General features: G+C 36.9%; 3 protein-coding genes and 1 long non-coding RNA gene across 4 annotated transcripts; 3 read left to right on the forward strand and 1 right to left on the reverse strand.

Moving 5' to 3' along the window:
- Positions 1-856: 856 nt before the first annotated feature.
- On the forward strand, positions 857-5576 carry LOC103437071 (pentatricopeptide repeat-containing protein At1g32415, mitochondrial). Its single transcript, XM_008375530.4, has 4 exons — positions 857-3192; positions 3403-3482; positions 4325-4776; positions 4863-5576. The coding sequence occupies exon 1, from the start codon at positions 1046-1048 to the stop codon at positions 2978-2980; it is 1935 nt and encodes a 644-aa protein (XP_008373752.4). The 5' UTR covers positions 857-1045; the 3' UTR covers positions 2981-3192; positions 3403-3482; positions 4325-4776; positions 4863-5576.
- On the reverse strand, positions 3459-4989 carry LOC103428177 (expansin-like B1). The gene is made up of 5 exons (XM_008366269.4): positions 4842-4989; positions 4643-4749; positions 4365-4546; positions 4117-4249; positions 3459-3796 (listed from the first exon to the last, which is right to left on the reverse strand). Exons 1-5 carry the CDS (start codon positions 4987-4989, stop codon positions 3599-3601), a joined length of 768 nt encoding a protein of 255 aa, XP_008364491.1. The 3' UTR covers positions 3459-3598.
- An 8159-nt stretch (positions 5577-13735) lies between the features above and the next one.
- LOC139197253 (uncharacterized) lies at positions 13736-16100 on the forward strand. Its single transcript, XR_011582490.1, has 3 exons — positions 13736-13886; positions 14359-14451; positions 15708-16100. It is a non-coding gene; the product is annotated as an uncharacterized lncRNA (long non-coding RNA).
- A 1423-nt stretch (positions 16101-17523) lies between these two features.
- On the forward strand, positions 17524-21848 carry LOC103436937 (haloacid dehalogenase-like hydrolase domain-containing protein Sgpp). The gene is made up of 5 exons (XM_008375392.4): positions 17524-17786; positions 20361-20475; positions 20675-20826; positions 20909-21170; positions 21249-21848. Exons 1-5 carry the CDS (start codon positions 17752-17754, stop codon positions 21432-21434), a joined length of 750 nt encoding a protein of 249 aa, XP_008373614.3. The 5' UTR covers positions 17524-17751; the 3' UTR covers positions 21435-21848.
- The last annotated feature ends 1169 nt before the right edge of the window (positions 21849-23017 follow it).

Genomic DNA, 23017 nt, shown 5'->3' on the forward strand with positions numbered 1-23017 from the left:
AAAAAAATTAATAAACCTTTTAAATTTTAATAACCATTTCTTTCTCAAAAAAATAAAAAATTAATAGCCATTTCGCTTTTTTAAATCTTGTTTAGTTAGTCTTCAAAAATACTGAAAATTATTTTTTTGAGTTTTCAAAACTTAGAATTGAGATTTTACCTTTTAGTTTGAAAATTGAAAACAATTACTAAATAAGATTTCAATTTTCAAAATTTTCAACCAAAATTCAAATTAAAAACTAAAAACGAAATGAAAACTACTTTTAGCTTTAAGAACAAAATGAAATTGAAAACCAAAATTTGAAAACTCAAGAAAGTAGTTTTTATATTTTAGTTTTTAGCTTCTTTTAAAAAAAACAGTTACCAAATAAAATTTTAGCATTAAATTAAAAAATAAAATAATAACAAAATGGTTATCAAATGTTTTTAAGACCATCTTTAAATGATATGTCGAATTCTGAGTAGAATGCCACATAATTAAATTTGCAAGTAAAAACAAGTTTCAACTGCTATATCAATAACACATAAGCTTTTTGATGTCACATCAACTATTAAATAAACTTTTGATATTTATATTTTAATATCTATCTCGGAGATGCTCTAAGATACCAATGCTTTTTTCTCTAAACCTATACCTCTTGGCATACACTCTCCCATCTTCTCCGAATTTTCCCCAACTTTTCTTTGATTTGTCGTCAAGTTTCTAGTTAGCCGCCATCATCTGCGCTTTAAAATTACCTATCCCTTTACAAAATTTGCGCGCAGATAGGAAATTTTTTTCATCATGATCAGAACAGGAAGAAATTTTTTATATAAATAATAAGAAATTTTAATTTTTAAATACATATATCCCATTTTCGAGAACCCATTATGCTAAACTCACTCCCGACGATTCCCAGCTTCTTCACTGTCTTTCTCAAGGTCGGTGCCAAGACGCACGTAAGCTGCTTGAGAAATTGCCTGAGAGAAGCAGCCATGGCCGCGTTGTTCACTGGACTTGTTTGCTCACGAAATACTCGAGGAGTGGCTGGGTCGATGAGGCACGGATGCTCTTTGATATCATGCCTGAGAAGAACATTGTTTCTTACAATGCAATGCTGTCTGGGTATGTGCAATCTGGGAGGTTGAATGAGGGCTGGCGATTCTTTTATGAGATGCCAGAGAGAAATGTTGTTTCCTGGACTTCAATGCTCTGTGGGTTTGCGGATGCGGGGAGGATTGACGAGGCAAGGCAGTTGTTTGATGCGATGCCAGAGAGGAATGTTGTTTCTTGGAATTCGATGATGGCTGGGTTGATTAAGAATGGGGATTTGGAGGGAGCAAGGCAGGTTTTTGACCAAATGCCGACGAAGAATGTGGTTTCTTGGAATGCTATGATTTCTGGGTATGCTGAGAATTGTAGAATGGACGAAGCAAGAGTTTTGTTTGATGAGATGCTCGATAGGAATGTGATTACTTGGACTAGCATGATATCCGGTTACTGTCGGTCTGGCCATGTGGATGAGGGATACTCTTTGTTTGAAAAAACGCCTGAGAGGAATGTTGTTTCTTGGACAGCCATGATTGGTGGCTTTGCTTGGAATGGCTTCTATAAAGAAGCTCTATTGCTATTTCTTGAACTGAAGGGGAACTACGACACAAAACCAAACGGAGAGACCTTCATATCGCTTGTTTATGCTTGTGCGGGTATTGGTTTGCCTCATCTTGGCAAGCAACTACATGCTCAGTTGTTTGTCAATGGTTGTGACCATGATGATTATGATGGCAGATTATCAAAGAGCCTCATTCACATGTACTCGGCCTATGGTATCATGGATTCCGCGTACTTTCTTTTCATCAAGAACTCAAGTAACTGTACCGCTCAGTCTTGTATGATTAACGGTTACATACAGATTGGGCAGCTAGAACGGGCTCAAATTTGCTTTGACAATTCCCCCATCCGAGACAAGATCTCTTGGACGTCTATGATAACTGGGTATTTTAGTGTTGGACGAGTATCAAAGGCTTGTAATATGTTTCAAAGCATGCCAGATAAGGATGCAATTGCATGGACAGTGATGATTTCGGGGCACATCCAAAATGAGCTTTTTGCTGAAGCTACCAATTTGTTTTCAGAAATGAGGTCAGAAGGTGTTTTGCCTCTCAGTTCAACATATTCAGTTCTTCTTGGAGCTGCAGGTGCAATGGCATATCTTGATTCTGGGAAACAGTTCCACAGCCTGCTGATCAAAACACAGTACGAATTTGACTTGTTTATTAACAACGCACTGATTTCCATGTATGCCAAATGTGGGGAGCTAGATGACGCTTACCGTACATTCTCAAACATGTGTTTCCGGGATTTGATTTCTTGGAATTCCATGATTATGGGGTTTTCAGACCACGGACATGCAAATGAGACTCTGAAGATCTTTGGAGCCATGGTCAAATCTAAAATCCGACCAAATTCGGTCACTTTTTTGGGCATCCTATCAGCATGTAGCCATGCAGGGCTTGTCCCGAGAGGGTGCGATTTTTTCCATGCCATGAGCAATGTTTATGCAATTCAACCAGCTTTGGAGCATTACATTTGTATGATTAATCTTCTGGGAAGAGCTGGGAAAGTAAAAGAAGCAGAAGAATTTGTTTCAAGGCTTCCTTTCAAACCAGATCGCACTGTTTGGGGTGCATTGCTTGGTATATGCGGATTTGGTGAAACGAATGCTGATGTTGCTAGATATGCAGCCAAAAATTTCCTAGAGCTGGATCCTTTAAATGCACCAGCCCATGTGGTGCTTTGCAACATATATGCTGCAAATGGTCAGCATATTGAGGAAAGACAGCTGAGAAGGGAGATGGGATTCAAAGGAGTGAGAAAGGTTCCTGGATGCAGTTGGATTCTGGTGCAAGGGAAAGTAAATGTATTCCTCTCAGGCGATAAACTCCATCCCGAAGTGGATGAGATGCTATCCCTTGTATTTGGCACTATTAGTGAGTCATAAATCTATGCATCTAATATATCAAGAAAGTTTAACCTACACTGGAAACTCATGACATGCCTGCTCTGAATGTTGAGGAAAATCCTCTCACGATTTCATTATACCAAATGCCGTTTGAAAATAATGGAAGGAAGAAAGCATATAATAGTCGAAAGGAACATGGAGTGAACGGAAATATGTTTGACAGACAGCGGTTCCTTCACTTGATTAAACAGGTTGGTTTGATGCAAATTTCTGTAGTTTGTTTTACTTTTTGAATTCATAAGAACACTTAAAATAATTGCTGCCTCTATGCCAATATCAATTTTTATACCGAGGAGTGTTTATATGTTCCTTAAGAGCGTGATAAACCTCGTACATTCTGATCATATTTTTTATGGTATCAAAATCTGGTTAGCACCTTTTGAACAGTTTTGTTTTTGCAGGGAAAAGTTCAAATATCCACATAGGAGGGAACTTTGAGGAATATTGGAGCAGCCAATTATGTCACCCAATACCTTAAAAGGTGAGGAATTTAGTCTCGTATACATTCATTCTTCCAATTTGCAAAACAAAACAAATTTTAAGAAACTAATAAAAATTGATAATTAAACAGGATTAATAAAATCCGATCTGATCTGATCAGTTAACTTGAACTCCAGTGTCATATGTTTGTCCAACTTTCCAGTCTTGTGGTATAGTGTTCAGAGGAACAACCCAAGTCTCGTCATCATCATCGCTGAATAACATTCTTATTTGCAAGGGTCCAATTGGTGCTGAAGTTGTTGTCCAAACTGCTCCAAAACTCCTGTCCATTACTATGCATACAAAGTTTGTTGTCTGCAGCAATTTTTTTAAATATAAGTTAATATAAATATATATATATATATATATATTATTTCAATTATATGTGTAATGAGGAAGGTGACATAATTAATTAATAATAAAAGCAAGTAATTAAAACTAGGTTGATGATTAAGAACAAGAGTTTTATTAGCTATAAACAAACATATGATTTAATTTGTCTACCTATCAAATCTTGTAATTTTATTTCAAGAAAAAGCCAGTGCCTGCGAAGAGCAAGGCAAGTTGGTTTGGTTTATATATATTGAATGGATAAAAAAATGTGTCACCCGATCCTGACTCACACACACACACACCTCACAAAGCTGGACAGCGGTGATATCTTTCTTCCCTTGCTGGTACTCTATTACAAAAGCCAAATAATAAGGATTGTTGCTGTGCTCATCGATCTTGATTGTAATATTTTTGTTTGGATAGCTGCATGAAACACTGCATGTTTGGAAAAAGAGGACAGATTATTGAGGAGCTACTTGAGTCATATAGATTTATCACAAAATCATGCAGGTTCCTCAAAGTTGCTTTCAGGATTTAGGCTGTTAATTACCGTCTGTACTCGATATCAATGACACCAAGTGACTGCAGAGAAGCAGCTGCTTCAGTAGTTTGAGCCATCCGGCCAAACGCTCGCTTACTCAGGATGAAGTCTGTGCCATCACTCGAGCCTTGGTCAGTTATAACTGCAGTTACTCCTTTGTCTGAGCAATAGGCACTGTCGGTGCACCTCACCTAGGGAACCATCAAGAAAATTAATTATGATCACAAATATTGAACACGCGCTTGCACACACACACACACACACATCTTAGAATCGTGCATGCTCACCTGGTAACAAGCTCCGCATCCGAGGCCACTGCGATAGAGGTCAGAGGCAGCTGAGACATCCCCGCCATTGAGTGTTGCTCCAAATGAACCAAATCCACATGCACCAACTGCAGTTCGATACAAGAAAATATCTAGTAAGCATATGCCTGCAACATAAAAGATTTTGCTCATTCTTTTTCTTTGATTAGAAGTCTCTTACCGTCTGTTCCTTGTTCTTCAGAATTCGGATAATAAGTTGCTCGAGAGTGAACGAAGCAGTCACTGCACGTTGCAGCCTCGCCCGGAGATTGCAGTAAAAGCAAAACAATGAGAAGGGAGAGTACTTGAGACCCAAGAGAGAAAGCCATTAGCAAAATAGTGAAAGGAGAGCTTGCTAATGATCAATATTATTGCAAAGGTGGTATTGCAATATTGCACGAAGCTATAGCTAAACGGTTACTGGTATTTATAGTAAACTGTAAAGGCCATCTTCAAATTTGGTAAGCTTTACTAACTTTGACATTCTGCTCTGCCCAAGAATATTTGTTTTGCTTTTTTTTTTTTATAATAGAAACGCTAAGGAGAATCTCTCAAAGCAAGACTCTCTGTGGACTTTCTGTTACCTCACAGTTTAACGTCAATTTTCATACCAACATCAACACTATAAAACAATAACAACAATAACAACAAAGCCTTTTCCCACTAAGTGGGGTTGGCTATATGAATCCTAGAACGCTATTGCACTCGGTTATGTGTCAACACTATAAAACATTGTGCGAAAAACATGAGGTGATAAAGAGTCTAAAGAGAGCCTCACTTTTGAAAGAGTCTTATTATCATTTTTTTCTTTCGGAATTATGATTAGTGGAGTTCTGTTACTTGTGGTTTGTCGGCTACCTTCCTAGCCAGATTATTTACATGGTTTAAAATAATATTGTGGAAAACTTGTTTCTCACCTTTGGGATGTGATTGTAATCATTTCATATCCTATTGTCTAATTCTTTTGGTATTGATTAAATTAATAAAAAAAACAGTCATTTGTTAAATTGTAATATTCAAGTGTGAATTATCAAGTACTTAACCAAATCCAAATGAGTGCTCTATTCAATTTTCTCCATCAGGTAGGTAGGCACACACCATGTTATTTTCTTTGTTTATACTGGAAGTCGATGAATATCAATCATAACTATGTTACACAGATATTATTAACACTTGAATTAGTAATAGAATGAGCGTGATAGTAAAAGATTTATCGATATTGTGGATAAGCATTAATTTATATGATGAAAAATATTTGTTTCTATCACAACTTGTTGGGTCGCAATTGACAATGGCCTCACTAAACCCTGGAGAGAGTAGTCAGAATCGAATATTGAGACTTTTGAATACGCAGTAAAGAGATTTGGTTGGAAATTATGTTGGAAATACAAGAGAAAGTTAGGGGCTTTTGCACTAGATAAGTAAACCCTATGTATGTAATGTGTTAGGTATCTCAAATTTTCCCACCTAAGAGCTAGTTATATATGTATATGAGCACATGGGCTGTGAATTTTTGGGGATGGGGAAGGTTTTAGGAAACACCCTTCCTTCACATAAGTTTTTTTTAGCTAAAATGGTTCCTACGATTGAAATAATTCTTCATTTTAGTCTCTTAGATTAAAAAATAATAGAAGTTGTCCTTGAGATTTTTCACTGTCAATTTTTTGGTTATTTTGTGAAAAATCTCTGTTAAATTGAAGAAACCGTCCATTCAAGTGGAGGGGTTGGTTTGACAAAATACCCTAAATTTAACGGAGATTTTTCATAGAAGGGCTAAAACGATTGACGGTAGACAATCACATGGACCAAAATGAGGAGTTATGTCAATTTTAGAAACCATTTTAGCTAAAAAGCCTTCGTATAATCATAATTATTGGGTTTAGATGGCCCAAAAGGAATAGGATCCCATTTGGATCCTATTTGTGGGGAGCCAAATGATCAATCAATTGTGTCTATTCATCGTATATCGTACGGTTAAAAATTAATTTTTGTTTAAAATTAAATATAAACAGTATCCAACGAAAATTGACCGCACGATGTACGATGAACGATTGCGATTGATTGATCATTCGGATCCCCACATAGAGAATCCGAAGAGGATCCTGGTCCGGCCCAAAAGTGAAAAGGTGTTTTTACAAGTACAACTTATAGTATTAATTTTAATTGATGGTAATTATTAGATACAGCAGTTGGATGTATACAATGATACAGTGTTGTAGTAATATATTTGTACTTCGGTTTAAAGCATAGTAAGTCTCTTTTTAATAAGGTTTCATTTTGCCTTGAAGTCCACTTCAAGCATGCCCCTTCTTCCAACTTGATCATCCTTAATATGATATGTTTTTATTTTATTGCATGCTGGTACCAATGTAAAGAGAATACCATTTCAAGTGTTAAATACACACACACACAGATCCTTTAACAAGAGGGATCCCTATATTCCAAAAAAATGGGGACACCCTCTTGACCGTTAGATTGTCTTTTAATGAAATTGTGTGGTTGAGATTAAATCACATACCACACAATCTCAACTTCACAATTTCGTTAAAGGCAATCTAAATGTTGCATGGTGGTACCAATGTAAAGAGAATACCATTTCAAGTGTTACACACACACACACAGAGATCCTTTAACAAGAGGGATCCCCATTTTCCAAAAAAATGAAGACACCTTCTTGACCGTTAGATTGCCTTTTAATGAAATTGTGTGGTTGAGATTAAATCACAGGTCACACAATCTCAACCACACAATTTCGTTAAAGGCAATCTAACGGTTAAGAGGGTGTCCCCATTTTTTTTGAAAAATAGAGATCCCTCTTATTAAAGGATTCCTATACATATGTGTGTGTGTGTGTGTTGCAAGACAATGTGACTTGCATTGTTAGGCTTACCATCGTACTTAGTACTAATACGATTTTCCTTTGAATATGTAGGTTAATGGCTTAACTATATCTATACTCTTTGAAATTTCACTTCAATCTGAAACTTAAAACTTTTGTTACTTAATTTCGAAAACTTAACTCCTCACTTTTGCATCTTACTAGTAAAGTCCATTAATAAATCTGTTAAAATTGTTAACATGACACAATAAGGCTCATTGGTTAAATGATACTCGAGTTTAAGTTTAATGAGATTTTATCGTAAATAAGCATAGTTTAAATCGGTGGTGGAGCTAGTATGGGGTCATTGGGTGCTCATGACTCTAACAAGTTCAACATCACTATGTATGTTTGTCTATGTATTTGTATTTGACTCCTATAAACAACTAGAAAATATAAAAATGAGCAACACTAAATTACAACCTCTTTCTTCCATACTTTTCTATCATTCCTCTATCTACCTTTTCTCTCTTCTTGCGTGCGACTTTACTGTGTATACTTTAGTGTTCGATGAAATGTCTATGTTGACAACCCTTGACAATCTTCAATATAACTCTACAATTTTCTATTTTCAGCCTGACAAGCCTCTCATATTGTCGACATATGTTGGAAGGAATCACCAGGTGCTTGACAAGAAATGGTCCGATGAAGTTTTTTTTCATCGAAATCATGACCCGTTATTTTAAATCTTGACTTTGCCACTCCGATACTTGTTTAAATTACAGAAAACCTAATAAAAAATAATTTCAAAACTTTAATTTTAACCAAAATTATTCAAACAACTTTATTTAATGATTAAGATAAAAAAATTGCCGTATCTCACACACTACGCGCACTGACACGCGGGCCCTCTTTCACATGAAATAACAGTTTTCCTTCTCTTTTCACATCTTTACCATCATTTTTTAAATTTTCCCCGTATTCCTTTACCTCTCATCTTTCACCGGTTCGCCCAACCTTCTTTCTCTTTTTTCACTCATCTTTCACGTCATGTTTTTTTGTTTTTTAGGAAGAGACGTCATGTTTTTGTTTTCCCCAAATTCCTTCCTTCCTCCCTCCTCTCACTCTCTTTCTCTCTCTCTCTCTCTCATTCCTCTCCCCTCTCTCTCTCTCTCTCTGTTAACCCTTGGTCAACTTTGGTAAGATTTGTGTGGACCAACATTTTACTTTCTCACAATCTATCACTATATCCTCTTCATTATTGTTTATTAGAAATTTATTAATTAAGAACAGTTCCTAATAAAGTTTGATTAATCCGTAATATCAAATATTTTACAAATGGTGATTGTTTATCAATTAATATTTTAAAATAGTAGTTATTTCTCAATTAATATTTTAGAAATAGAGATTATTTCTTAATAAATACTAACGTTTGTCTACACATTTTTTAGAAAATGAGAAGGAGAGAGGGAGAGAACGTGGAAGGTTTTTGTTTTTTTTTTTTTGGTTTTTTTTATTTTACATATTAAAAATATTTTAACATCATTTGTATGTGAGGCTTCAATAAAAAAAAGTAAAAGTTAAACCTGTGAAATTACATTATTGCCCATCTTTTTTTTTGTGTGATAGAATATTAAGTTGTTTTTTCACCATCTTTTGGTTGACAAAGAGGATTTCATTAATTAATTAGTAGAGATTCATAAAATAGTGACTATTCCTCAATAAATATAAATATTTTAAATAGTGACTAATTCTTAATTAATATTTTAAAAATAGTGATTGTCTCTCAGTAAGTAAATAAAAAGTTCATGGAATGATGGCATAAAAAACAAATAATAACACAAAGAATAAACGGGAGAGTGACGTGAGAGTGGAGATGGGTGACCTCACGCCTTATCTGCGCGTGTCAGGTATGAGGGGCCCACGTGGCTGCGTGAGTCAGTTGTCAGTTCGTTCTTGATGTCTGTTATTTTTAAGAAGTTATGTTCGATGGATTTAGCATCTATCTCTTCGTGTCGACATGGAGAGGTTTATGAATAGGCCTTCAGTATATGCCGACGTAGACAACCACTAAATAAAGCAGGGGAAAGAACTCAATCAACCATATATGTCATCTATGACATGGAAACCATTTTAGGGTTTGGACCCCCCCCCTACCATGCAAAAGTTTCAATCTGATGAGCTAAGGATGGGAATAACTTGCATCATAAGCTACCCCTTTACAGCTTACATGAGCTGATGAGCTAAATTCATATCTTCTGGGCTTAGCTTAACTCGCACATACGAGTTTACCAAAACAAAAACAAAACAAAAAAGAAGAAGATCGCACTCGCGTTTGACAACCGGAGCTACCATGACATCTAGGGTACGGATGACAAGTCGTGTTGAAACTTTCATGTCAGCGGATATATAATTAGAGTCAACTCGAACATTACACGGTATTAGTTAGGTCATCTTTTCCACAAATAGCTATAGCATTTCTACACCATTTTCACATTTTTTTTTTCACCCTTACATACTAAACTACCTCATTTTATTCTAATTTTTCACATTGTATTCATGTCATACACTCTTTTCATACCCACCCTTCTCTTAGGGTGCGTTTGTTACACCGGACAATTTCAGACTGAACTGGATTCAAGGACTAACCTAGACTCGGTTAGACTAAACTAAGTTGAGCTAATTTAATGAAGCGTTTGGAGTAGTGTTATACTGAGAAGCTGGACTAACAATACATTATTGTTATATTTTAATTTATTTTCTATTAAAAATATCAAAATGAATATATGGAAAATTAGAAGGGCATAGCCCTTTCTTCTTTAAGAACGTAGGTGCTCCTCTGCAACTTGGAGAATTATTGAAGTTTCAATAACAAAGGTCTACACCCATTCAAAACCCAAACATATCAAACATGGGATAATAATCCTAGCTAGTCCCCATTTAAGAAGGTGAAACAAACACATTCTTAATGTCTAAGTTGTTAACATGCAATTAATATTAAAATATTTAACAAAATACGTAACAATACCAACATGAAACTTAAAGAATATGTAACAATACCAATAAGTTAAAAAACAAACTACAAAATAATAAAATATTGAGGGGCTATGTTTAGCCCATTTCGATTGGAGGTGGTATATAAATATAGCCTGACACGGTTCATTTAGAATAATTTTTTTGCAGGGTTATAATTCTGGATAGGGTTATACTTTCGATTGGAGATGGATCCGGAGAGAATTAGTCTCAAGTGTCAAGTTTTGAAGTCCCCTAGACGTCGCCAAATCCAATCCTTCTCCAACCGCAGGTGCATCCGCATCAACAGGAGTAAAAACATTCTCAAAACTCCTTTTGCCATCCCTGCGACAAAGCTACCTTCCTCATCTCGAACCACAATACCTAACCAAAGATGTTGATTAGGTTATATATGAAACATGAAACATAAACATTGAAACTTAATCAAGTCATCCAAGCAGAAATAGGCTGGATCCCGCCCCGCCGAATCAAAACCTTAATTTGCTATAAAGAAACTAATATTAAATCTAAGATAACATTTGATAACCATTTTGGTTTTTAATTTTTAATTTTAATTTTTATAAAAGTTGAAAACTGAAAACCAAATTTCGAAAATTCAAAAAAGTAGTTTCACTTTTTAGTTTTCAATTTTTAATCTTCACTTTCATTATTTTGAAATTAAAAAAAAATGGTTATAAACACAACCTCTTACTATCATATCAAACAGACGCTATAGGTGCAGTTTTTGCTCTTGTTTTATTTATTTATTTTTTGTGTTTTGGCCTCATATTATATAGAACATGACGCTGGGTGAAAATTACGGCAAACAAAAAATTCGTTTTTCTCGTCACACTATATAAAACAGGAAAATGATCCTTGTCGGATCCTTTTTTTTAGGGATCCCGTGATCTCATCCATTTATCGTATATCGTGTGGTCAGTTTTCGTTATGTATTATTCATATTTAATTTTAAATTTTAAATTTTGAAATGATTTCTGATCGCACGATATACGATGAACGGATGAGATCTCGAATCCTTTTCCTATAAAACAGAGGAGCTAAAGTGAGAGTTTCTCAAATAATCAAGTAATGCGAGATAAAAAAAGAAAAATTAAAAACACAGAATAAAAGCGTGATAAGCCTAGTTTGCATGTAAATAAATAAGTGAGTTAAATTACAGAATTAGTCAATCATAATATTTTATGTTCATTTACAAAATTTAAACATAATATTTTATTTTCCTTTACAAAATTTACACTTTTTTTTTTCATCACACATAATATTAAATATATTAATAGACCATAATACACAGACCAAATGATGATAAAATATCTTTTTACAACATTTAATTAGTGGAGCAAGAGGCGTTTCCAAATTGGGTTTCTTTTCCTCAACACGTGCCGCAGTTTTATGCCATTTCACCTGAAAACGTGTACGACTGCTAGGCTTTTGCTGCTTTACCACCAAACTCCACTCTCAGAGAAAAATTGAAGTATTCATGGCTCGTTAATTAAACTGCAATCAAAATGAGAGAAATTAAATTGGGGAGGAATTGTATTAAAGAAGAGATTTTTTTTTTTGAACAAACCATATTATCTACACTAAGAGGAGGGTGTGGGTCTAGCCTCACAATGAGCTAAGTAATAATGATGTTCAAATTCACTTTTGGCAAGAATCGTATTGGCGTGAGTCAATATTTAGGAGAAAGGGAAAGTAAATATTTTGTAATTATTAGAGTTATGTTTTATGAAGGATATAGTTGTGTTCTTTATTGTTGTTTCCTTTTGTAACAAGGATTGTATGTACTTATATTTAGAATTATGAAATACATGAAAATTAAGCCGTAAAATTCTATTTGGCATCCGAGCTGAGTTGTAACCCTAAAAAATTCCACCGTGTGCTGCTGCGGTGAAAATCCCGTGCCTCTGCTGCTACCACTATCGTGATGGCTAGTATTGAAGAAAACTCACGGTTGAAAATTGGAGGGTGGTTCATGTACGACCACCGACAATTCGATTGTGAGCCCTGTAGTGATACATAATGATGCTTCAAACGTACCAAATATTGTGAAACTCAATGGATCAAATTATCCTCTTTGGTTCAAAGTATTGGAGATGCATATCGCTGGGCTTGGTAAGAAAGGGTTCGTGACAGGGAGTATCAAGGAACCCAAGGAAGAAAGTGCCGAGTATGAAGCTTGGGAAACTGGGAATGAAATTATGAAATGGTGGTTGATTAATTCCATGGATCCTAACATCTTGGGGTTTTTCATCCATCTTCATACCACTAAAGAAGTATGAGATACTGCTAAAGAAGTATGGGAAGAAGTTGCTTGGACATATTATGATGGTTATGATATTTCTCAGACTTATGCCGATCTCAAAGCAATATGGCAAGAACTGGATCAAAGAAGACCGATTAAGATGAAGTGTGTTATTGACTTGAAGACACTTCAAGATGAGGCTCAATTGGACTAAGTGAATGCCTTCTTGGCGGAACTTGATGATGTATTTGATAAGGTATGTAATGATATTTTGAGAACTCAACCCTTACCATATGTGAAGGAAGTGTTTTTTGTTGTTAGACGTGAAGCTCAACGTTATGCTACGATGATGGGAGGAAGTAGTGTCAGCAGCCAAGGAGGGAGCTTGACACATTCTGTAGCCATGGTGTCTCGACCATCCTCTACTGGCCGGCCGTATGTTTCATCATCGTTGACAACTTCCCGTCCTTTTACTCGGAAAAATAAAGATGATTTAACATGTACTTTATGCGGTCAAACCTGTCATACTGAGGACACTTGTTTTCAAAAAGCATAGAGTCCCTGAATTGAAGAAAAAGTTACGTGCAAATGAGCGAGCTGCTAATGGAGCAAGTAGAAGTTGTGCATCCATTCTCGCTACTGCACCTAGTACCAAGGATGTCATGCTTACCCTTGGAGATCCAAGTCAAAGCTTGTTGACTAGGACCACTCCTTGTGAATCGCCATCCAATACATGTAGTATGGGATGTGTTCTTTTAGGGTGCGTTTGGTACACGGGATGAAACGGAACAGAGTGGGACGGACGCGTTTCGTCCCATGTTTGGTGCGCTAAAATTATGTGGAACGCGTGTCCCGCGGAACGAAAATTGGCTAAATTTTGGTTCCCCCTCTCCCCCTGGAACGGGTTTTTCCGTCCCGTGGAACACAAAAATCATAAAATTCAAGACAAAAATACCCCTTAGCTTTTTCAATATTTACACCTTCTAAATCATACAACAAACCCTAACTATCTTTCTCTTCTCTCTGCCGCTGTGAACTTGTTCATCCTCCTGCATCTCCCCTTCGCAACCTTCCTCCTCATCCTCTTCCGTGTAGCCTCTCCGTGAACTTTCAGCTCTGCATTTCCGTTCCAGGTTCGATCTGATTGTGATTGTGTAGCCTCTCGGTCTCTCTTTCTTTGTATTTTGTAGTACTTTCTGTTTCTCTCTTGGTTTGGTGTTTGCTGGGTGTCAGTCGTATGCCCGGCAATTCCAAATCACCGGTGCCTTTTCTATGAATCCCCTTTCTGGGTTTTTCTTTGCAATCCTCGAATTGAATTGGGTTAATTTCAATTTCAAATTTTTGATTTGATCCATAGCTTTCAGTCCTCATACCATTTTTTGGAGGGTCGCAGTCGAAAACCACATGGACTGACTGACTCAATCTTATCTTTAATTAATTTTGATGTAAATTTGAAGTTGCATTATTATTCTTTTCTGATTTGTTTGTTTCGATTTCATTAACACCCAGTTCCTAATTCTGCTGAATTTCTTTGTATTTTGTAGTGCTTTAATTTCTTTGTATTCTTTTCTGATTTGCTTGTTTTGATTTCTTTGTATTTTGTAGTGCTTCGATCTGCCCAATACTGCATATGCAACCAAAGATCCGCCACTGTTTATATGCTTCCACTCCCCCTATTGAGCAGTACTGCATTCATAGGTATCTCTCTATCTGGATTCATTTTTTCAGTGTTCAAGTTTCAATTTTTATGTGCTGAAATCTATAAATCTGATGTCTTTGGGTTCTGTTGGATTGGATTGGGTTACCTGTTTTGGATTTTCCTTTGTTGGATTGGATTTTCCTCTGTTGGTTCATGGGGCTGTTTGATGCCACAATTTTGATTTCATTCTTTTTTAATTTTTTTGGAAGTAATTTTGATTTCATTCTTAGTTTGGTTCTCTGTTGGATTTTCCTCTGTTGGTTCATGGGGCTGTCTGACGTCGGGAGTTTTGATTTCATTCTTAGTTTGGAGCTTTGTTCTTGAATATGGACACAGACAAATGCATCTTTCGAGATTTCAAGACTGAACTGCATCTGTTTTGCATCTGTTGGATTTTCCTCTCTTTGTCATTATATGCTCTTCTTCCCTTGGATAATTTTTTGTATTTTTGTCTATTGGAATGCTAAAATAACGGCCTAGGAAGACATCTTGTTTAGGTAATTGTAATGAGTAGCTTTAATATTTGATTCGTGTTGAAAATACTGCCACTGGTAAACTACAGAGTAGAAGTTGGATGATAAGAAAAAAGTTATTACTTGTTTGGGAACATTTATTGATTAAAAGTGAAAAAAAAGAGTTGTTGAAATTGAATGGTGAATCTAGGGTATTAGCCGTAACTGGGACGGGTTTGAGCTGAGTATTGCCAAAAACTGGTTTGCTCATGTTGTGACTGGAGGAAAGCAATGGCATTGGGACTCTTTGCCAGTTTTGGTTGTACGTTTGTGAAAAGCTGAATTGTCTCGATTTTCTCTGTACTAGAGGGTCTCTAGAGTTGATGTTTAGTCCTTGTGTGTTCAATGTTCAAGGGGCTTCCTCAAGTTACAGTGAAAGTTTAGTTGGTTTAAGCTCTTGCTGTATTCGTTTCTATTTCTCAATCTAGGCATGCTAGCACTATATGTCAAACCTGTGAGTGAGTGTTAGCACTATTTTGCATCTATGAATTTCCTCGCTTCCCTGTTTGCATATCTTACCTTTGACTATTAATTCTACTGTAATTGCTACTTTTTGGTAATGATACCTTTGTTTATCATCTCATGTATTTTCATGTTAGTGGCATGTATGTTATATTGCTGTATAACTTAACCTCCTATGTTAGTCGAGTAATGTATTGGGCTAGATAAGAAACAATATGTGAGGGTTTTCATTGCAGCATCTCTTTGTTTGCATTAATTTTTAATGACCTTGGTTTTTGCAGAATTTTTGTTAGCTTCTAGTGAAACAATGTCAGGGTTTTCAGAGAAGCGAAAGCCAAGTTACCATCTCAGCTTGAGGCCATGGTCTCCCATATGATCAGGTGTTGAAAATTACAATGAAGTTAGTCAAAGATACTGATATGACGGGTATTTGGTGTACCCTGGATGACTCTCACAAGGCAGATTTCATTAAAATGTTTATGGATGGCAACTGAGCATTAGGGGGTTTAGTATGATATGAACTTTAGTAATCTTTTTGTTTTCTTCCCTAAAGTCAGGACAAATGTTTAATTTGGGATTTCATGTTTAAGTTATGGATATTTCATGTTTAAGTTCTGGATATTTCATGTTTATTGCTTTAGCAAGATAATATCATTAAACGTATATATTTTTCATCCTTGCATGACAACCATTGCCATAGGCATCCAATTGTCTCACAGCTCAACTTCTAATATACATATTGTTTGACACAATTTGCATTTCAATGTGATGACGAAGAGATGAAAGCAGATTGTGTCAAAGATTCCAAAATGGCCATTGCATCAACGGTTGTTCTACTATACCAACCTCTTCATATGTGATTCATCACATATACATAACCATATACATATTGCGGCTACACTGCCATGTGCCAAGTGCCAAGTGCCAAGTGCCAAGTGCCAAGTGCCAAGTGCCAAGCCAATGGCATGCTCTCACCCTATTATTTTTTTAAATCACATAAAATTAATTGACGTATTATCCCACTAAATTAATTATATGAGCAACATAAAGTACAAATACATGTCTCTTGTTTTCTGTTATACACGGTACAAAATATGAACACATCCAAGTATAGTGTACAAAATATATCATAGATAAGTAGCAGCAAGAAGAACAAAAAAAAAAATTGTTCCGTCCCGTCCCGTCCCAAGCCTAAACATTGTACCAAACAACAGACGGAACAGGGGTAAGTTAGTCATTTTAATCTTTTGGTTCCGTTCGTCCTGCGCTTACCAAACACAGAACGGAACAACTCTCCCGTCCTGTCCTGCGCATACCAAACATAACATGGAACCACTGTTCCGTTCCGTCCCGTCCCGTCCCGTTCCGTTCTGTTCCGTCCCGTCTGCGTACCAAACGGTACCTTAGCCTCTGACATGGAACATCATATAGGTTGGATTCTAGACTTTGGTGCAACATACCATATGACCTTTGATAATTTTTTTTTTAGTTGTATGTCAACGACTCCTCGGAAGTGTATCACAATGGCAAATGGCACCACTGCACCGGTTCTTGGGGCCGACGTTGTGGATGCAAATTTCTTATTCCTTGGCCTTGGATAAAATTGCACCTACAAAACAAATAACACATTTGGTCAAGGCCAAGAGCCTCATGCGCTCACGATGAATTGGGGGGGGTTTTGGCTGAAGAACCTTTTATGCCAAAGTTAGAATTTTAAGGGAAAAATGTTTAGAGAATTTAGCAAGAGTGTAGAACTTAGGCTTTAGAGAAAATGAGGGTGTTTATATAAGTGTGTGGCCGGCTCCTTTGGGAGGAGATGGACTAGCCACTTGGATGGCTTATTGGATGAGATTCATGATTTGTAGCTAATTAATATAATTTGAAATGAAAGATTTGGGGATTACCTTGTGGAGAATATTTGATGAAGATGGATTAAATAGGTTTTAAATAAATATCTATTTTGGACACTTTTAACTTGATTGAGAGATGATTGCCCATTGCTTGCGTGTAGAAATCCCAAATTAAATAATTAATAGTGAAAAAGAAAAAGAAAAGGGGAGTTTAGTAATATCGTGAAACTACCGGGCAGAATTTTGCAATTTGGGAATAGTAGAATACCAAATATGCAAAAGAGAGAAGAGAGCGGAGAGATTGTCGGAGAAAAAAGGCAAACTCGCATCTGTCTCATTAGCTCTACTGATTTGATTCCAGGGTTGATTCCTTGTCCCATTTCCCTTTATATTTCACGGATCGTCTTCTTCCCATCAATCAATCTGCTCTCGGAAACCCTTTTGCGTTCATCAAAAGCCAAATTTCGCAGTGACAATGACAGCTTCTTCCGGTGAAAACTCTCTGGACAGGTACCCTCCCTCCTCTCGCCTTTTCTCCTTCCTTTGATTTCTTCTTGCAACTTTGACTGGATATATGATCTGGGTTCTTATTATAATTTCAATGTCCGCCAGTTTCAAACATTTATTCTGTATAACATTCCAAGTTCAAATCCACATCTGCGTATATGCTTTTGTTGTTTTTCAAATGTCTCTTATGGAGCATTGCGTTGTGATTGGTTATTTTGTTTATGGTTTGTATGAGTTTTATGCTAATGTTGGTTCTATGGATTGTTTAAAAATTCCATTGATCTGGTTCTTTTTATGTGTGGATTTTGCAAGTTCATATTTATTTTGCTTCTTCCTGTGAATTTGTGATTTTACTGATATTCTTGGTAACACGATTCATATTCGGAAAAAGAAAAAGGTAACAGACAAAGAAATCAAGTGGTTTGTGAATGGAGAATATGTTAGTAAAACATTGTCATCGTCCTCATCCTCGCCCTTCTCCCAGTCACATTGGGACATTAGTAGGCTATGCAGAACCAAATTGTTTGAGGATATTATGTAACATCCCACATCGTCCAGGGGAGTGGATCCTGTAAGACTTATATGTATATTCCCATCTCTACCTAGTATGAGGCATTTTGGGAGCTCACTGGCTTCGGGTTCCATTGGAACTCTGAAGTTAAGCGAGTTCGCGAGAGCAATCCCATGATGGATGACCCACTAGGAAGTTCTCGTATGAGTTTCCAGAAACAAAACCGTGAGGATGTGGTCGGGCCCAAAGCGGATAATATCGTGCTACAGCAGAGTCGAGCTCGGGATGTGGTAGGGGCCCGGGCTGGAATGTGACAATTTGGTATTAGAGCCAATCCTTGGTCGGAGGTGTGCCGACGAGGACGTCGGGCCCCTAAGGGGGGTGGATTGTAACATCCCACATCGCCCAGGGGAGTGGATTTTGTAAGCCTTATATGTATATTTCCATCTCTACCTAGCACGAGGCCTTTTAGGAGCTTATTGGTTTCGGGTTCCATCGGAACTCCGAAGTTAAGTTAATTCGCGCGATAAGCCTTATATGTATATTCCCATCTCTACCTAGCACGAGGCATTTTGGGAGCTCATTGGCTTCGGGTTCCATTGGAACTCCGAAGTTAAGCGAGTTCGTGCGAGAGCAATCCCATGATGGGTGACCCACTGGGAAGTTCTCGTGTGAGTTCCTAGAAAACAAAACCGTGAGGGTGTGGTCGGGGCCCAAAGCGGACAGTATTGTGCTACGTCAGAGTCGAGCCCGGGATATGGTGGGGGCTTGGGCCGGGACGTGACAATTTGATATCAGAGCCAATCCCTGGTCGGAGGTGTGCCGACGAGGATGTTGGGCCCCTAAGGGGGGTGAATTGTAACATTCCACATCGCCCAGGAGAGTGGATCCTGTAAGCCTTATATGTATATTCCCATCTCTACATAGCACGAGACATTTTGGGAGATCACTGGTTTTGGGTTCCATTGGAACTCTGAGAGCAACTCCATGATGGATGACCCACTGGGAAGTTCTCGTCTAAGTTCCCAGAAACAAAACCGTGAGGGCGTGGTCGGGGCCCCAAAAGGACAATATTGTGCTACGGCAGAGTCGAGCCCAGGGCCCGGGCCGGGATGTGACATATTAAAATAATACTTTCAATTTAAGTGGCATGTTGAACCATTTTCCATGGTCCTTTGTATGAATAGTTGTCTTGGCCAATTGCTATAGGCATTTAATAGTTTTAGCTCTTCGGCTGAAACTGCTGTGTGCATAAAACCATACAAACATACATACAACAACAACAACAAAGCCTTTTCCCACTAAGTGGGGTCGGCTGTATGAATCCTAGAACGCCATTGCGCTTGATTTTGTGCCACGTCTTCTATTAGATCAAAGTTCGACTTGTATGCCATTGTTCTCTCCTCTAGTTGTAAGTTTTGCATAGACTGTATGTGTCGATTGTTCTTAGAATTTTAATTCCGAGGAACCTCTTCCTGTGTATTATCTCTTCTTGTTATGCCTTTGTTTCTCTGGCATGATTGATTTGTATTAGCAAGATGATTGTGGTTCTTCTCAGTTTCTCTTCCTACTGTTGAAGTTGTCTTTAGCTTTGAGGTGCAATATCGATCTGGTATCGACAGAGTTAATAGGAATTGACTTAATTCAAATAGCCCTAAAGTTAATAGACGCTGAATTAATTCAGACAGCCCTATGATGTTTATTGCCGAACTCAAATTAAAGGACAACCTTACCTGATCAAAACAATATATACTATGAAAAAAAATTTGTTCGAATATGAACAAATATTTCAAGCCATTGTCTTTGTGTCGCGTAGGCAGAAATTAGACACGTCTATACTCCCAGAAAGGAGGTAATGTGGACTAACCTAAGTCTACAAGGTTACAAAGACGTAATTGTTCTCTACGGCCTTTTCTTTGTATATATTATGGTGTCTAAATTCATGTTCTTTTCATCTATACTGCATGAGACAAATGATTGTTACATTTGTTATTTTTTTCGTTTCATGTTTTTGTACTCATGCCTAATTGTCTATTTATTTTTCTTTTCTGTGTCCGTGCAACCAGCAAAAGTTCACTCTCTGGAGTTGCTCCACTTGAAGCAGTATTATTTGATATTGATGGAACGCTGTGTGATTCGGATCCAATTCATTACTATGCCTTCCGTGAAATGCTACCAGAGGTAGATGTCCTTTCTTTTTGTTTGGTCTTTTCCTTTTTCTTACGATTAGTCGGGCAATAAATTTACTTATTGTTACTCTACATTCATATCGCACTGTGAAAAGTGCAAAAGGTGCATCTACGGTTTTATGAAAGTTGCTCATACTTTTTATAAGCTTTATATACAACGGAAAGGTGTACTGAAGTGGGAAAATTAACAGATAGGTTTCAACGGAGGTGTTCCGATTACCGAGGAGTACTATATTGAGAATTTCGCTGGGAAGCATAATGATGATGTTGCCAGGATACTCTTTCCTGATGACTTCGAAAGAGGCTTAAAGTTCACAGAAGACAAGGAAGCCATGTTTCGCAGGTAAAAACTTCACTTTCTCTGTGCTGCGTGCATAGCATTTCTTTCTGGTTCCCACCTTACATAATTTCCCTGATGGAAACAGATTGGCCGTAGATAAATTGAAGCCTGTGAATGGTCTCTATAAAGTGAAGAAATGGATTGAAGATCGTGGGTTGAAACGGGCTGCTGTTACTAATGCTCCAAGAGTGAATGCAGAGCTGATGATTTCAATGCTTGGCCTCTCAGATTTTTTTCAAGGTCTTGTCATTGGGAATGAGTGTGAGCATGCTAAGCCACACCCCGAGCCCTACTTGAAGGGTCTTGAAATACTCAAAGCATCAAAAGAACACACTTTCGTGTTCGAGGTTTGCCTCTTCTCACGTTATACTTTGAGAGAAATTTAAATGGGGGAACTTTGGAAACTTATGTTCTGATTTTGCTAGGATTCTGTCTCGGGGATTAAAGCAGCAGTTGCAGCCGGTATGCCAGTCGTTGGATTAACCACTGGGAATCCAGAACACATATTAGTGGAAGCAAAACCCACCTTTCTCATAAAGGACTATGAGGACCCAAAGTTGTGGGCGGCATTGGAAGAACTTGATAAGAAGAGCGGTACAAGTAGAGCATGAAAAGTTCTATCGTCTCAATCAAACGATTATAAGCTTAAAGGGTTACTAAAGGATGATTTGCAAATGCAGTAGTAAACTCAAAAGGTTTCTTAAATAATTCTGTCGCTGCCGCACACTTTTATCCGTCCATGGCCGCAAATTCTTGATGCCGTACAAGTTTCTTAAATAATTTCGTTGATAAAACGGATGCTGTATTCTTTCGCGGCCCATTCTCTCGTAAAATTGAAGTATCTGTTGTTGATTTTCTTCAATGCATGCATTTGATTCTGCAGTTGGAAATGAAGTGCTCTGTTTCACTCCAAGAAAGTGAAGGGCAGAGAATGGCTCCCAGCGAAACACCGGATTACGTACTATTAATTGTTACCAAAACGTAAATTTATTTTATATCAAATAGATGGATCGTCTTTCATGAAACTGTTAATTTTTACCTGAACGTTCATTTATTTTATACATTAAGATGACTAATTAACAATCCCCAATTTGATTATTATTATTTTATTGCAGAAATTATCTTTGAACTTTTTTTTTGTTGAAAAAATTCTGATTATGATACTTATACGGTTAAACCTAGAAGCTAAAAGTTGACCGGATGGATTTAGTAGTACATGTAACTTGTGTGATTCTATGAACTATGAAATGACATCAAATCTCCTCTTTCTTTTTTTTTATTTTTTTTTGAATGGTGAAATTGGGGGTCAAAATACCAAGAAAAACAACTTAACTATAAACAAAACAGATCTGGGGAAACCCAACAGCATCCTCAAGGATCAACCTATCCACAAAAGGAGGAGGCTCATAAAAAATATGAGGACCAATGTCAAACTTATGGCCTAAATCTGCCGTACCATCAGACACTTTATTCTTCTCACGATAAACATGTGAAACCGAGCAAATCGAATCCTGCGCAATAACTCAAATCTCAGTTCTTTATTGAGTATATATCAATAACAAACTTAAATCCCTTCCTTTTACAGCAACAAACGCAAAATAATTTACATCCAGAAAAATAAAACCCAAACACAAATGAGAAGAAACAAATGTGAACTTTCTCAACTAGTTCCTCCAATAATATTTAGAAGGGTAATCAAATAAGAAGTTCTAAAATTTGGGATCGAAAATGAAAGAAGTCTACTTCTAAATATTCTGAAAATTTGAAAAAGAATATTATTTGAAACTATACAGATGTTTTTTTTTTTTTTTATCAATCAAATTTAACAAACCTTCATTTGCTAGCATGTACAGAAAATGGTCAGATATTACTTTAGTCTAAAGTTGGGGAGGGGTGGCACCGTAGCCATTTCAGTTGGGGATTTCATTTTATTTACGGAATTGCCATTGGTTTATAGAATAGGGTGGCTAAGTTTGTGCTTTGGGCCGCCCATGCATTGGGCTCGGTTTTAATTGGGTTTGGGTTGCCCAACTTTTTTGAGTTTAATTATGTAACAACTTAGTTTCTAAATTCTTAAAAAAATTAAGCCAAGTAGCATCAAAGTTAGTTAACTTTAATTTCATAAATCAATCAGAGTTGCTGAGCAATTGCTTCGAGACACAAAGGATTTAGGTTTTGGAGACTAACAATCAAC

Source organism: Malus domestica, chromosome 06, assembly GCF_042453785.1.
Source record: "Malus domestica chromosome 06, GDT2T_hap1".
Taxonomy (NCBI): Eukaryota; Viridiplantae; Streptophyta; class Magnoliopsida; order Rosales; family Rosaceae; genus Malus; species Malus domestica.